This window comes from Brachycentrus maculatus, unplaced genomic scaffold, assembly GCF_059751285.1.
Source record: "Brachycentrus maculatus isolate JH-2025_06_01 unplaced genomic scaffold, ASM5975128v1 h1tg000065l, whole genome shotgun sequence".
Lineage (NCBI taxonomy): Eukaryota > Metazoa > Arthropoda > Insecta > Trichoptera > Brachycentridae > Brachycentrus > Brachycentrus maculatus.
Window position 1 is genome coordinate 336451 of NW_028280819.1, and position 17221 is coordinate 353671.

At 32.7% G+C, this 17221-nt stretch overlaps 1 protein-coding gene across 1 annotated transcript in view; it reads right to left on the reverse strand.

Annotated features, from left to right (window-relative positions):
* Nucleotides 1–286: 286 nt before the first annotated feature.
* LOC148311376 (uncharacterized) overlaps nt 287–17221 on the reverse strand; it is a 97311-nt gene continuing 80376 nt past the window's right edge. Inside the window, exons 3-8 of the mRNA XM_088256691.1 lie at nt 9144–9419; nt 7755–8018; nt 6778–6877; nt 5537–5826; nt 4581–4727; nt 287–4496 (exon numbers count right to left, since the gene is read on the reverse strand). Coding sequence (XP_088112817.1) covers nt 1521–4496; nt 4581–4727; nt 5537–5826; nt 6778–6877; nt 7755–8018; nt 9144–9413 — 4047 coding nt within the window. The 5' untranslated portion in view covers nt 9414–9419 and the 3' untranslated portion in view covers nt 287–1520. The remainder of the gene's footprint in view (nt 4497–4580; nt 4728–5536; nt 5827–6777; nt 6878–7754; nt 8019–9143; nt 9420–17221) is intronic.

Consider the following 17221-nt stretch of genomic DNA (forward strand, 5'->3'; position numbering starts at 1 on the left):
ATTTTATAAAACAGAGGTATGTACCAAGTAAAATATAAATAAAAATAGATAGATCACAAAGTGACTTCCGAATCAATTAGTATATTTTGCTGAAAGTAAAAAAAATATTATCCATTTGTAAAATTTTATCTTAGCTAGGCTTTCAATATAACATTACCGTATTCAAAACGTAAAATCCAGATTTTTGTATGATACTCGTAGCTGATACTTATAATTGGTAAATATATTTCATCGGTTGTTAGTTTTTTTTTGCTTTAGATTGAACTTTGCACAAGCCCATCACTAATTGCGATTAAATACGCAATTACCTAGTTGTCAACCTTTTGCATTTTTTTTTATTTTACACTTTAATTTTTATAATTGATTTCTCCGTCAAAATTTTGTATAACCTTAATTTTTCCATCCTTTAACTTCATTAATTGTTAATTTCTTGTAAAAAGCATCAATTTTCAGTTGATTCAATATATTAATTTTCCCAAAAGAATTTTCACCTAACTCCCCTTTAATCGGTCCTTTAAATAAGTGGTACTCTCATTTACTTTTATGTTTCACACGCTTAAATATTAAAAACAGATTAAAATCCTTTTAGAATAGAAAAACTTTTTTTAAACTTATCATCCCCATTTATTTAGAGAAAATTAAATAACTTAATAATTTCATTAAAATATATATTTCCTGAAGTGGTTCAAAAATAGTATGCTTAGAGTATTCTTTTGCCTGAACAGAAATGAGTGCCAAATTAAATTTTAAAAATAAATATATAATTTAAAAATAAATTTACGAAATTATTTTCACAGAACAACTCAAAGATAAAAAAGTTTTCAGTCCTCAAACAGCATTAATCATAAAATAATATTATGTACGTTTTACTCGTATTAACTATGGTGTTTACCAGCGTTTCCCAACTTTTTTAAGCGTGCGTGCTATTGAAATATGATAAAATACGCACCGGTAATGTAGATTTATGTTTCATAGTTTTGGAAAGACGAAGTACTGCATAGACGTCCAATGGGTTTCTAAGCTTTTTATCACTTAAAAAGTGTCAATCATGGGCGAAAGTCTTCTCACAAAAATAGATTGTCGAAAATGCGTTTAACACTCTCCTTTTCATTCATGTGTTTATTTAATACGTAAGAATAAAAACAAAATATGAACACTGAATTTACAGTTCACTTGTTTTAAATGACGATTTTTTTATTATTTTTGGCATAGGCATTTTAAAATGGGTGATAATCGTTCGCAGACCGATGGTTGGGAAATGCTGGTGTAAACATTATTATATCCTAAGCTTTCATTGTTTACAGTAAAACTTAACTATACTTAATATGCGTCCTTTGGATGATAGTAGCGGAAAGACAGTCAAACTCTTAAGAGACGACAACTTCGTAATTATTAATGCTACATTCTACTGAACAACGGTCACTTCAATATTGTCTATGTACACATTCAAAGAGCATCTTCACTCTCGTAATGAGGCACAAATTAATGGTATAATGGAAGTTTATTATATATCGTGATAATTATCGATATATTTTCTCGTCGTGTGGAGCTAAGCTCACGAAATAGGGCTGAGGACCTGGTGCATTCTGACCATAGTAAGGCATCCTCCCCATCGTCGCATAAGCTGGTCGAATTGATGCAGGAGCAGAGTGCATTTTGTGTTGTAATGTTCCAGTACTGACGGAAGCATTTGGAGGCAACGTAGCGGCATATGCACTTCCATATGGAGGTACCGCATACAGAGGTGGTAGAGCTGTCATAGGACCCATTGGACCATTTGCCAGAGGACCGCCTCTATATTGAGTAGAAGACATTCTCAATCTAACGATGCAAATAATGATCACAAGAATGGCGATAAAAGCTACGACTCCTCCCACAATTCCGATGATCAAAGTGTCGTCATTGTTAACAGCACTCTGACTCGTGATTGGGGCTCCTTTGATGTTGGTTTTAGCTTTTGGTTTCTCTTCGGACGTCGGTGCAACAGACCAAATAATTTCCGGCTCAACTGTCGGTTTGTGCATAACTCTTGAAGGCTTCACTGATAATGTCGGTGCCGGAGTCACTTTGGTCGTGGGTCGTCTAGGGTCACAAGTAAGCTCGTCATCTCCAATTTCAACCAAAAGCTGTCCAGCCAGATAGTCTGGTGTTGAACATTTGATGTTGGTCATGTGAGATATTGGAAGCCATCTTCTCAAAGCTCGTGCGGCGCAATCACAATGAATTGGATTGGATGACAGTCCCAGCATAGACAAGTCGGCTTTTCGGTCATCTAAAGCTACTAAAAGCTGTGGTTGCAGTGATGTCAACTGACTTCCTGTGACATCTAGAGTAACTCTGGATGACCTTGGTAGAGGGAATAATAATGCTGAAGGAATGGAAGTTAACGAAGTGTTACGCAATCTGATAGCGATAGATTGACTTTTTAATCCTGCAAGTGCGCTTGAAGATATACTCGTAAGCCTTGGTCCCCTGATGCCTAATTCTTGCAGTCTGGGATGCAATGCAGACTGAAGTTGATCGCTCCCTACCGCAGCATCTTTGATTTCAACATCGAGTTTTTCTAAAACAGGGAGACTTTGAAGAATTCCTTGGACATCCAAATACCCTAGCCTCGGATAATTATAAGCATCTAGTTCTGCCAAATTAATAAGTGGCTTGAATGCATTTCTCTCCATCTTAGAACATTCTTCAAGATTTTCTATGCTCAAGACTCTTAGGGATTCTAATCCATCTAGATCGCCTTGAGATATCGCAATAATAGGATTGTTTGACATATTCAAATATTGAAGACTTTTAAGGACATTCCATATTTTAGATATGGATGAGCTCAAATCGGATATTTTGTTATGTGATATATCCAAAGACTCTAATAGCGTAGTCCTTTCGAAAGTTTTATCAGCAAGATTCGTGATATTATTATGTGATAGATTTAAATTATGCAAGAATGGTGTTTCGAGTTGGAATACTTCTTTAATGCCTGTTCCAGCCAAATTAAGATCTCGCACCGTTTTAGGTTCCCCTAAAACATTTGATAGAGATTGCCGAGAAAGCGGATTGAACGACAGGTCCAATTTCTTTATATTCACCATAATACTATCGTCTGCTGGAACATCGACCAATTTGTTGTGTGACAAGTCAACTGACGAAACGAAGAAGTATTGTTTTTGTAACGCTTTTAACGGAGGAACTTCGAACAAGTTGTGAGCAAGGTTGATATTTTCAAGCATTTGGAGTCGAGTTCGGTCAAATATCGCATCAGGTAATTCGGTAAGAATATTATGCTCGAGATTTAACATTTCTAGCCTAGCAAGGCCCTCGAATGTCCGCTCTCCCAGGCGATCCAAATTATTGTATCCAAGATCCAACACCTGCAATTGGGTGGAGTTATGGAATGCCATTTCGCTTATCGATTCCAGTTCGTTGTTCGATAATAACAGAGTGCGCAATTTCGGTAATCGAGCAAAATCGAGTTCTTCTACACTTTTTAGTCCATTTCCTGACAAGTCGATATGCTCTAAAAATTGAAGAGACGCTATTAGCTCTGCGGGGAAGAAGTTGAATTTATTTCTGCTGGCAACTAATTTTGTCAATCGAGGATGGATTCTGAACGACGATGGAAACAGATAACTTAGCTCATTATCAGCTAAGTCTAGGACTTCGAGACTAGTACCAGTATTGAAAAATTCTCCCTTAAAAGCGCTCAATTGATTTCCATTTAGTAAAAGTTGTTGTATGGACATCACATTAACAAATGCCCCTTGCCTGATGTTCATTATATGATTGTTAGACAAATCCACTAAAGTTAGGTTTCTCATATTAGAAAATGCTTTTTCGGGAATTTCTTGAATGGCGTTATTGCTCAAGTAGATATTTTCCAAATTTTGGGATTTCGATAACAAATCAGCCGGTAGACTTTTCAGACCGTTGTGACTGAGATCTATTGTCACGAGTTCAGAAGCTTCATAGAAAAGTGTATGTGGAATCGTGTTTAAGTGTGGATTTCTACTCATGTTGAGGAAAGACAAATTGGGCATCATGGTAAATGCGTTTCGGGAGATTTCACTCAATTGGTTACCAGATACGTCGAGATACCAAAGTCGAGTAAACTGTAATGGAGTTCCCGCTAGGTTCAATATCCTATTTTGCGCAACTGACAGATATTCCAGTGTATTTTCTAATCCTGAGAATATTTCTGCATTCAAAACGTTGAGCAAATTTCCGTTCATGTCCAAGTGAGTGAGGTATTTGAAGTGTTGGAACGCAGCCGGCGGCAATTCTCTGATCACGTTTCTGGCCAGCACCAAGGATGACACGTGTTCGGCCATGGACCGTAAGATGTCGCTTGACACAGCTGTAACTCTGTTGTACCCGAGGTGAATGGAAGAAAGACGAGGAAGTCTTCCGAGGGCTGATGCAGGGATAAGGAGAATATTATTATCTCGGAGCAAAAGCGTTTCAAGATTGTCCAAACCTTCGAAAGCGTCATCTTCAACCTAGAAAAATGAGTTAAAATTAGTTACTGATATCTTATTTAAAATTATTATATTTCAAAATACATTAATACAATAAGCACGTACAGTTCTTAATGCATTGACACCAATATCTAGGTATCTGAGTTGGCGCAGTCCCAAAAACGTTCCCGGAGCCAAATTAGCGATATTGTTTCTGCTAATATCTAAAGCCTGTAGAGACACCATGGATCCCAAGTGGCCATTATCTAGATGCTGCAAAATGAAAAGTCATATTAAATTTACTATAAGTAATAAATCCGTATTTTCTGTAGTATTTTAATTAATATTATATTTTTTGATTACGAACACAATGTTATTTTTAAAACCATAATTTAATAAATGGATAAGAAATACCATTTATGTTTTTTTACAAAACCATTGGGTAATAGCGAGACTGTTACCATCAATCTCAGTCCTTTGCCTCTTTTTTCAACCCACAAATCCTTTTTACAAATACCCTTAGTAATATTGGTCTTCTAACAGACTTATAACGCATGTATTTAATATTTTACTTAAAAGAAAAAGTGTGTGAATAGTGCTATTGTAGTGGTATGTGATGAGACGTCTTCACAAGATGTCCCTCATCTAGTTTAGGTATGTACAATTTTTGAAAACGAAAGATTTTAATTGGAAACAAAATGTGCAAAAAGGGTATGCAGTTGACAAAAATTGATGAGGCAATAGGACATAAAAATTCATCAGATTTAGTGGTGGTATTCAAAAAATATGACAAGGAAAATAAGACAAATAAATGAGCTTTGTAATAAATCTTGATTGGTAAAAGATATTGAATCCATTATGCCTATTGTATTGTTGTATCGATTGTATAATCAATTGAACTGTTTTAAGCGATCAATTTCATCCATTTTTACTAACTATAAACACCAACAATCATTTTTAAGACATATAAACTAAATATGCTATAAATCCTTGTACATAATAGGCATGGAGAATTAAGGCAACCATTTTTTTTTTAATGGTAGTGGTGTAATATTATACAATTATTTTCTTATTTTAATTACCTTCAGCATATTCGTAGAGAGGTTTAAATTCTTTAGAGCAGTAAAAGCCTTCAGAGCAACACTGGGAAATTCTGAAATGAAGTTCTCCGAGAGATCCAGTTTATCCAACCTTTCTGCTCCTTGGAACACGTCGCTGTTCAGTCGTGATAGCCTGTTTCTTCCAAGTCCAAGAGACCTCAAGTGGGTGAGGCCTGAAAAGGCGCCACCGTCTATATTGGACAACATATTACCCTGCAGATGTATCTGCTCCAAAGATCGTTGAGAAATGAAAGCTCCTTGTTTTATTTTAGCTGTAAAAAGTAAAAAGTAAAATCATTTTTAAGCAAAAATCATTTTCAAAATCATTTTTACTAGAGATGATATTTTTATGGTTGGCATAATTGAGTTTATTTATTTTTGTTTCATAGACATAAAATATTAAATAATTATAGATTTTCTAATAGTGAAATTAAGAATGAATGCAAGGCTGAGATGAGCATTATAGATTAAATTAATAAATGTCTATTGAGATGGTTTGGCCGTGTGAATCGAATGAGTGAAGGAAGAATAGTAAAACAAATATGTGAGGCGAATGTCATTGTTAATAGAAGCAGAGAAAGGCCGAGGAAAACTTAGCTGGATCAAATATGGATCAAATAATTAAAAATTGTCAGGTTAGGTGTTGGAATAATCAGAGGGTATGTTTGAATAAATACATGGATGTGGATGAGGCGAAGATTGTTTGGAAAGACAGCAGTGCGGCATATTCTCTATGCCTACCTCTGCGATGAAGCGCCATGGTGGTTGATTACAAAGATTAAAAAAATATTGTCTGCCTTAATAATATGAAATTTAAATTTCGTGTCGGGTTGTGGTCCCGTGGTTAGTGTCACGGACTCTTAGTCAGAGTTTCTCGGTTCGAACCCACTCTACCACAATTTGATACCTATTTCTAATAATGAGCCGCCTAGGCTCACAGAAATAGTATGAAATTGGAATATTTGTGTGAATAATAAAAACACAAATATTTCTTTTTCTTTAAAAAAAAATCTGGTTGAACTCTTTTTTTATTATTACATGAAATAACATTTTTGAAGCTTTTCAACATTTATTTTATTTGACCAGTGTCTATTATGCTGTCAGTAACGACAAAAACCGTTCACTTGTCAAACAAAATAAAAATGGAAAGAATATTTGGTATTTTTTTACATTAATAATATTATTCGTATTATTATACTATATTAGTTATTTGATGTACTTACTGATTCGATTTTCTTTCAGAGAGAGAACCTTTAAAGCTCTTGGTCCATTGAGAGAGGTGCTAGGGACAGACATTAAATTATTTCTGTCAAGGCGAAATTCCTAAAAATGAAAGAAGATTTTCTAAATTATACAAGCAGGAGTTGTAAAAACAAACAGGAAATAACCACGGAAAACTAAAGTTATGATAAAACATGTGAAAAAAATATCGAGATGAAAGTATGGATGTCTAAATAAGATTTTTTATAATATTGTGTAACATTTACCAATCTAGCCATGATTAACCACCACAAAATCAAATTTTTGAAACTCATACATAATTTATAATATATCATGACTCTCCCAGTATATATGTTTGTAAAATAACCCAGTAAGAACTTGCATAAATTCAAATAAAAGGGTATGTATAAGTTCAAAAAAATTAGTAGTGTGGTGAATGTTACACGAGTATACAGTGATCATTTAACCAGCCTATGGCAGCCTTAACCAGCCCCATAAATACCGATACTTTCATTTTCTTCTTCATTTATATTGAGATGTCAAAATAAACATATTTAAGTGTTTAACGATATTTCAACCCTGTCGATAGCAGGACTGCTTTCCCAAAATACGGAGTGTCATTTTAAAACCGTAAAATAGTCATACTTTAAATTAGTTCAATCATAAATAACTGATATCTCGAATAGATTTTTTTGTCAAAAAAATCTCATCCGCACCTGATGGTGCATAGGGCACTACATCATATAAGAGCATAGTTATCTTTAACGTAACCACATGAAGGAAAGATGATGAGCCCTCCGCTTCAGGTACCAGCCCAGGGTGATATTGAATAAATATTAGAGTAAAAAAATAACTTGTATTCATTTGAACCCTCCCTGGGAATCGAACCCGGGATTCCCAGTGCGGTAACCGAGCGTGCTGACAATTACACTATGGAGGCAGATAACGAATGAATTTAGTAGGACGTAATAGAACTTACGACCAAATTGTCACATCCTTTCAATATGCCTTCCTCGATCCCTCTTATGGAGTTGCCACTCAGGTCCAGGAGGGACAGATGCGTCAGTCCGTGGAATTCGGATGTGGAGAATATCGGGTTGAGGTTATCTCCGAGAAGATTGTCAGCCAGTACCAGCTCGGTCAGCGTGGACTGCAGACCTGTCACCAGTCTCTCGGTCAACCTCCTGACTGAGTTGCCAGTGAAGTCGAGATGGCGCAACGGCAAGTTCAACTCGGAGAAAATCTAGAAAACAGACAAATTGAGAATAACAAAATAATAAATCCGCTAAACCAAACCAAATAAAAGGATCACTTATCGTATGTTCACTCCTCTATGTACATAGTATGTTAAGGGGTATTATTCAGAAATAATATTGAAACTCTGTTTTACATTTCGAAATTCCTTATTAAAAAAAATACTTAAGAATAGAACCAGAATAGCTGATAAAATACTATAGATCGCGTAGCAAGACTCAAGTGACAATGGGCAGGACTTGTCTTTTAATTTGTTATAAACTTACCCTAATAAAATGGTAATTAGATAATTACGTAATATAAAAAGACAATTAGCAAACATTTTAAAGGAAAGGATATTAAACAAATAAATATAAAAGCACATTAAAGTATATAAATATTTAAAATTAGACGATTAATATAACTAAGACATGGTCCAGAGAGACGAGACAAGACCCCACAAGACGGACCCCTAAAATTTTAAGATATCTTTAAAATTACCTCATAAAAGATGCTCCGACGACGCCGCTGGGGGAGGGGGGGGTAAAAACTAGTTGCAAGCAGCAATAGACCAAGAAATGAAAGGATATCGCTCACTCCTTTCAAGAACGTCATAAATCAAAATTCGTCAATTTTCAGTTGTGCATGTTTTCGGAATGCCTAGAAAATGTACTATATCCCAGCAAAAGCAGCATATTTTTGACTGAATATTTACCCGCTACAGGGCCAAAAATGTTGTTTTTGCATTTTGAAGAAAAGGTTTAGTTTAATTTTTTTAAATATACTAAATACTTTTCAAATGGAGAAAAAACATTCAGGTTTTACCTAAAAATATCTGTTGCACAGTAAAAAGTTCAAAAAGTGGCTTGATATTTATTTTCAATAAATTTCATTATATTTTTAAACTTTAAAAACGATCTCCTGAAAAATCAATTTTTTTTATTTATGACATTGTTGAAAGGAGTGAGCGATATGCAAGTGACCTATATCCAGCAGTGCAGGACAGAGGGTTCATAAAGAAGATTGAAACGAAAAAGTACTAAAAGGGCTTCGATATTTTATCACTAGTACCAACAGACCTTGATTTTTTTAAAGCAAGAGTGTGTGTGAACATAATATGGTACAAGAAGTTCACCTGCGTCGGGAGCGCTTGGTGCCCCGCCCAGCGCTGCCTGAAGGACACGATGGGGGCTCCGTAGGGCAGCGGCGGGAAGTCCCCGGCGAACACGACCCGGTCGCAGTCCACGCTGACCTGCGGCGGGTCGCCCGGGTCGTCCCGGCTGCCGGTGACGCTGCAGCGGCACGGGTAGCGCAGCGCGCGGTCCACCTCGCCGCACGGCTGCCACTCGCTGCCCAGCGCCGCGCTCACGAGGGCGAGGACCCACAGTGACGTCACGCGACGCATTCTCGGCTGGAGCAAAAAAAATATTATTAAACTAAATAATTTATTTAAATTAAATACTTGAAAGAGGTCGGGCTGCAGGAGTAGAAATAATCGTTGGGTAATATATCAAAAATAAAACACGGTTTTTTGGATTGAATTCTACATTTATTTATGTATATGTTAATACATGACGCACATAAAACAATTTTGTATTCAATCCAAAAAACCGTGTTTTATTATGGATATATTACCCAACAAATCAATATGGAATTCTACCAACTGTTGTGTATTTTATTTGTATTGATACGTGCTGAAATATTATGATGGTTTATTCTCTTTCTATATTCTTGTCGTATCTTGCATAATTTACTGTGGTATATTTTCTGCCAAGTTTTATGAATCTTTCATTTGGAATTTACCCATGTGTAATCTCCGACACATTTCCTTTCCATTATCCTTTTAATCTTGTTTCCAGGCGCCCCCCTCCCCTCTCTTTCAGCGTCCACCCTTCGTGCTTACATTCTTACTGCTGAACAGATGAAAGGATATATCGCTAGTTAATGAGAGGATGGCTCCTAAATACATTCAATGTTATTAGCCCAACCGACCGAAAGTTTAGCTATTTCCGTTTGGACCATTAGCTTCTGTGTATTACCAATAAAATGAGTGCGCATATAATATAAAATATTATATAAATACATGTATATATATATATATATATATATATATATATATATATATATATATATATATATATATATATATATACATATATATATATATATACATACATATTCTACCAAAAATCGAATGTGTTAAACATTTTGTGTAGTTTTAAGTGTGTAAATAGTACTATGGTAGTGAAGGGTACTATTGTTTGCATGCTGTGGAAGTGATTGTCCTGACGAAGAGACGGGTACGTCTCGAAACTGGAAGACATAAAAATCTCGGTGAGTAGTAATATACTTATATAACTAACATTTTTATAAAAAACTAAATAAGTAAAAATGACTAACTACAAAGTAAATGCTTTTAATATTAATAATATTGAGAATATAACAAGATTTTTCAAATGTTTATTTATTAAAATAATAATTTGACGATTATAAAGTATTTTCCCCTTGTATTTAATTTCACTCATGGCCGGGACCTTATCAACATCATCAGACTAAGGGGAGGCTAGTCGAAATTCTGTAATATATCCAACAAGGTAAGGATTGAAAAGCATGAATTTATAATACATAATTTTTCTAACATATTATTTTAATTTAATTAATTTAATTAATTTAAGAAATATATTATTATCTTAATCACATATAAGGTATGGTAAGGGTTTCACCAATAAAATGATACCGTGAAATCCTTTTTAAAAATTCTAGATAATAATCATTGATTGCTAAAACCATAATTAATAAAATAAAAAAAAACCCTTATCCGCACCCCAATGGTGCATAGGGCACTGCGTCATATAAACGCAGTGTTATCTTGATCGTTTACACATGAAGGAAAGGTGATCAGCCCTCCGCTTCAGGTACCAGTCCAGGGTAATATTGAATAAATATTACAGTGAAAAAATCACTAATATTTATTTGACCCCCCTGGGAATAGAACTCAGGACCTCCAGAACGGTAGCCGAGCGCGCTGACCATTACACTACGGAGGCGGACAAACATTACATTTCTTAAATTAATGAAATTAAAATTAATATATCACAAAATATATTAATTTTAATTTAATTAATTTAACAAGTGTTTTATTATATTGATCACATATAAGATATGGTAAGGATTTCACCAAATGATACTGTGAAATCCTTTTTAAAATTCTAGATAAGAATCATTGATTGATAAAACCATAATTATTTACTAAAATCATTCAATTATCTTAAATATCGCAACTAGAGTAGGTCATTTGCGGGGTGCTTATTCAGGCTATAACACTAATGGATAACCTAATATTTAACGGTTTGAATATCGCTAAATATATTATATACTTTCATTCTTAAAGAAATAATATTGATCAACCACAAACAGTTAAAATAATGTGTTATTGTTCATAGAAAACATTATATATTTTCATTATTTGCGATATATTCCCACAGTCCATCTACGTACATATGTACATAGTTCCAAATGTGTTCAATGAGCTGGCTTACATTGTCTTTGGATTATTATTTTTAAATGTCATCTGTGCTGTAAGTACCTACAATGTCATTATGAGACGAAACAAATGAAAAGATCGTGTTCTACATTTGTCTTAAACGCGTCTCTTTGTGTTTTTCTGCATTTGAATAAATTAAAATTAGGAAATCAACTAAAAATGATGCTTTATAATTTTTAAGATTTAATTACTATGAATTATTGTAGGTTAATCTCTACATGAACGATTTCATACAACAATATTTTCAAAATTATTTTCTTTGTGTAATTGTCAGACCGTAACAATTTAATTTTAATCTACAATTGACCTGATGATGGAACGATTATTCCGAAACCGGTAGTCACAAAGTAGTGTATTTTTTTAGTGATATTACACAAAGTGAACGACGAATGATAAGGTGAGTGTTATATTAGAATAACACGAAGTTAACAATGCTTTTAATATACAAAAAAAAACAATGTATTCCTTGGATAAAAAAATAATATTAAATTGTAAAAAAATTAAATACGTACATCAGGTTTTTTTTATTTCAATTTGATGTTCTCTCTTGCTTTATGCCACTTTTTTAACTTGATCAAACTTTTGAAATATCCTTCTAGTATATAAATTAACTTAATTACATTTTAATTTGTTAACTCTATTTTAACATATACTATAATAACAATAAATATTTTATTAAAACTTAATTATAATATCTACCGGTTTCGAAGCTAACCGCTTCTTTATCAAGACTGATTAATACTCAGTCTTGATAAAGAAGCGGTTAGCTTCGAAACCGGTAGACATTATACTTAAGTTATAATAAAATATTTATACTGATTTTAAAACAAAGTAACATTTTAATTATAAAATACAAAATCACAAATTTAGTGCTTTAAATAAAAATTGTATATACTTATTTACATTTTTACCAGTATTCTATGATTTATTATGATTATAATTATTTATTTACCATTGTTCTCAGTGTAATCCCCGTGGGCATTGATAAATGCGTAAATTATTTGATGTGTCGATGGTGATTTGAATTGCTAATATGCATTAATTTATTTTGATTATTTACATTTGAATACACATGATCAAAATATTTATGAATATTTAAATAAATGTCATTAAATACAATTTCATTAAAATATGTTAATTGCTCCCATTACATTGATTCAAATGTACGATAAAACCACATACGCAGCGAGTGTTTATTATAAAATATTGATTACATAGAATAAGTAATTTAATCCGAACACAATATTGTGTTTCAAATCTATTCTAATTGGAAAGTGATTTCGATAGTTATTTTTGTACAACTAACAGCCGTTTTGCGTTATGAAAATATTTCTATAGTGTTTTTATTTTCTTCGGTCCGTTAATATATAATATGACTAGTTTTCATATAAGGTGGGATTCGGTCGATCTTCTATCTTAATGATATTGCTTACAATTTGACAGTTTTTTTTGTGTTATTCATATTAAACCACTAATATTTAATATTTTTTTGGTTTGAAAATATTCCAGAAGAAACATCTTTAGATCTCCCTCCTGTGAAATTTCATATTGAGACTTGGAATAGTATGCATAAATTAAATAAAATCATAGGGGAGGGTCCTGATCTCCTATCAACAAAATAGCTTTTTTGCTTTTATTTCAATTCAAGAGCAGTAAGATTTCGTCTGAACTGAAATTTCTGAAATATCATCAGTCTAGTTTGAAGATAAATTATATGAATAAAATTTGTAATTGAAATGACTGTTATTCACAATAAATTATTGTACCAAGACATTTAAATATTTTTTCTTATAAAAAAAATATACACATATAAGTATACATACTCAGTCTTGTTTTAAGAAAAAAAAATTAATCCAATTTGTAGTTATAATGACTGTTATTTACAAAAAATAATTGTGCCAGAACATTTTAACTTTAATGAAACAGGTAGGAGAGTGGATGTGTACGTATGTGTATCATGTATGTACATAATACAACAGAATGCCGAATACCAGAGTTCTGCGGTGGAGACCATGGGACATAGAAAAGAAGAATAAGCCGACCTCAGAAAACATTGATTACATTATCCCTGTCGCTGGTAGTAAGTAGATTGAAAAAGTCCAAACAAGAGAATTCTGTAAAAAAAATTGAAGAGGCCTGCATCCAGCAGTGAAGAGACGGCTGACGAAGAAGAAGAAGAAGACCGTAGAATGCGTGGCAATCTTTTTCATTTCGTCGAGTAAAAGCGTCATTATCCGGTCCAGAAGTATTGAATATGCATATATATATACATATATATATATATATATATATATATATATATATATATATATATATATATATATATATATATATATATATATATATATATATATATATATATGTATATATATATATATATATATATATATATATATATATATATATATATATATATATATATATATATATATATACCAATTTAGTTTTAAAATGGGTAATTGCCGTTTATTATTACCTCCGTGAGAAGATATAACAACTCATATTGTATACAATTGAACCTATTCAAAGGCAGCGTTTACGTGTAAAGACTGAAATTTAACCGTGTTTCTTGACCTAGTAGTTAGTTGGCCGCGTTTTTGTGATATTTTTCTTTGAATTAGTATTTTGCTTTATGATATAAAAAAAACAGTGTCATACGTAGGTACTTATACGATGCAAGAATTTATTTACATATTTCATTATCAACATAAAAATAAATAATGTGATTACAATAATGTGCCGTCAACGAGTTTTTCCGTGACATTTTAGAAAATTTATGTAAAAATTGTAATATTATTTTTTGACATCTCATCAAAGATGAAGAAGAATATGGAAGTCTGGGCATTTACGGGGCTTACGACCGTCATAGGCTGGTTTAAGTGATCACTTTACACACGTGTAACATTTACCAATTCTACCCATTATTGACAACCACACTACTCAAATTCTTGGAAGTTCTATATATATGAACCAATTTAGAAGCCTTGTTCATGAATCACTAGAACTTCACTAGAGACATCTATTGGTGAGATGTAAAGATGCCCAGACTTCCATATTCTTCTTCATCTTTGATGAGATGTCAAAAAATAATATGAGAGTAGCTCCTGTAATTGGAGATAATCCAGATTTTGTGAACAAGTATTTGGACACACTCAAAATGTTGTATAAATTGTAATGTTAGAAATTTGTTTTTGCAATCAAATACGACATGGCTGAATGATACGATCCACTCCAGATCTGTTTGCTTTACTTTATTGTCTGTCTTTTCTACCAAACTGATTGTCAACAGAGAAATTCATCATTGCAATACACTAGGACATAATAAAACATTACTTAGTTTGGAGTAAGGTCCTTGCAATATATAGCCTATTCCTAAATTAAACAGCTGCCTGACATGTACAAAATAGAATCCAGTCAGGGAACCAAAAGGAATGAACTGATAAAATAATTCAAGGAAAGATATTTTTGTTAGTGATTAGTTATATTTTCTTGTTTTTTCCTTTTAACATGCTTCGTACCTTATATTTTTTTAATGCCTATTTACTATACCATTTATTGCTTTTTTATTTTACATTTTGCCTTGTATTTTCTTTTTTTTCAGTCTTGTTTACCTTAATTCCATGTCCCAAAATAAGTATTGGAAATTATTCATCGGGAATATTATATATGTGACTTACATATCGTGGGTATACTGGCAAAAACGTTTACTCGAAAAAATGCAATTTTGACTTCAAGATGCATATTATAAAGTTTTCAGCGTTCTATAAACTGGCAAAATACATGTGATTTTAAAATTTAACTTTGAGTTTAATAACGGCTATTTTATTTAGCTTTGAATAACAAGGATATAAACAAGAATTTTAGAGTTAACGTTTTTGCCAGTATACCCAGGAAATGTAATATTAAAAAAATGTACTTATAAATTGCACCCATGAAGACCTAGACTTAGATGTTAATAAAATAAATCAATTAAAATGTTAAAACACGTTTGTTTAAGTAACCAGATTCGAAAGGATAATTTTCTTTAAATTGTATATTTCTCGGCAGCGCTGGCGCTGTTACGATTACGAGCGAATTTGCAAAAGCGGAAAGCTTCAAGTGTAAAATGCACCGCCGCTTAACGTGCTGAGATCCTCAAAAGCCATTCGTGGAGAGCCCTTAATACGTCCCGAAACTAAATTTCGTGAGACGAAATTACAAACACACGCCTTTTAATGGGAAAAGCACTCGAGGTGGAGAGGGCTCGTGAACGTCGCGCGTCGGGAGTCGAGACTCGAGGTATGTTCCCTCAAAACTAGTATATGACGGTGGAAAATTACACCATTTCTACACTATAAAACGGCTTAAAACCTCCGTTTACAAAAAACTTATTTTAAAATATAAATATAAAAATATTGAAGTTTTTGGCGTAAAAGCGTTTTACACCACAAACCGAAATCATGTGCTCATTTTGACGAAAATTTAACCGGCGAAATTTTGTTCCAAGGTCCATGGAAATTACTCTTCAATTACTCTTCCTCCTGATTTTTATCAGGAAATCAAAGAATTACTCTTCAGGAATAAGACGGTGGAAAATTACACGATTCCTTCACTTTAAAACGGCTTAAAAGCTCCGTACACCAAAAGCTGAATTTAAATCCAAAAAAATATATATTGCATTTTTCAACGTGAATACATTCAACACATCAACCCAAAATCATGCGATCGAAAATTGACTAGGAAATTACTTTTAAAGAATAATCAGGAAATCAGGAACTTACAGTTCAGGAATATGACGTTGGGAAATTACTTCAAACGGTTTAAAAACTCCGTACACCAAAAGCTTATTTTAAAACAAAAAAATTAAAAATATTCCATTTTTTAACATAAAAGTGTTTAACACCTCAGCCCGAAATGAGATGGCGAAATTTTGTTCTTAGATCCGTTTAAATGACTTTTCAAGAATAACAAGTAAGTTTAATTTAAATTTTGACATCTCAACAAAGATGAAGAAGAATATGGTCTGGGTATTTACAACTACTTAGACTGTCAAACTAACTAATATAATTTATGTATTAATTTTAAATCAAACATAGATTTTTTGAGTCTACTTAGTTGTATTTAAGTAACAAAAACACATAAAAAAATTGCATTGTGACATTCGATTGATAATGCCCTAACAAGGCGAAATAATTGTCACAATATACATTTTTTATATGTTTTTGTTAATAAAATACAACTTAGTAGACTCAAAAAATCTGTGTTTGATTTAAAATTAATACATAAATTAAAATGGAGTTCTACATATTAAAGCCAAATTAATAAATAATCAATATAACTTTGATGATAGCGATATATAAGAATAATATAATAATAACAAAATAAGCATAATATCTTCATATAACTGTACCCACTTTTAGCATCAACGGAGAACTTTGAGAATAGCTAGCAATGTAAGCATAATCTCTTCATATCACATAAAACATCATGACGTTTTATCTTGTTGGTGTTTAATATAATAGGGAAGACGGTTTTTGCCATTTTTATGGTAATTTTTTTCATAAAATAACTTTTTAGCGCCCGCATGTTGTTAGGGATTATGCCGGAGATAAGTCTTATCGAGAAACAAATTTATAGTCAGGCTTTTTACGAATATGAAATACCCTTGAGATAAAACAATTTAACGTAAT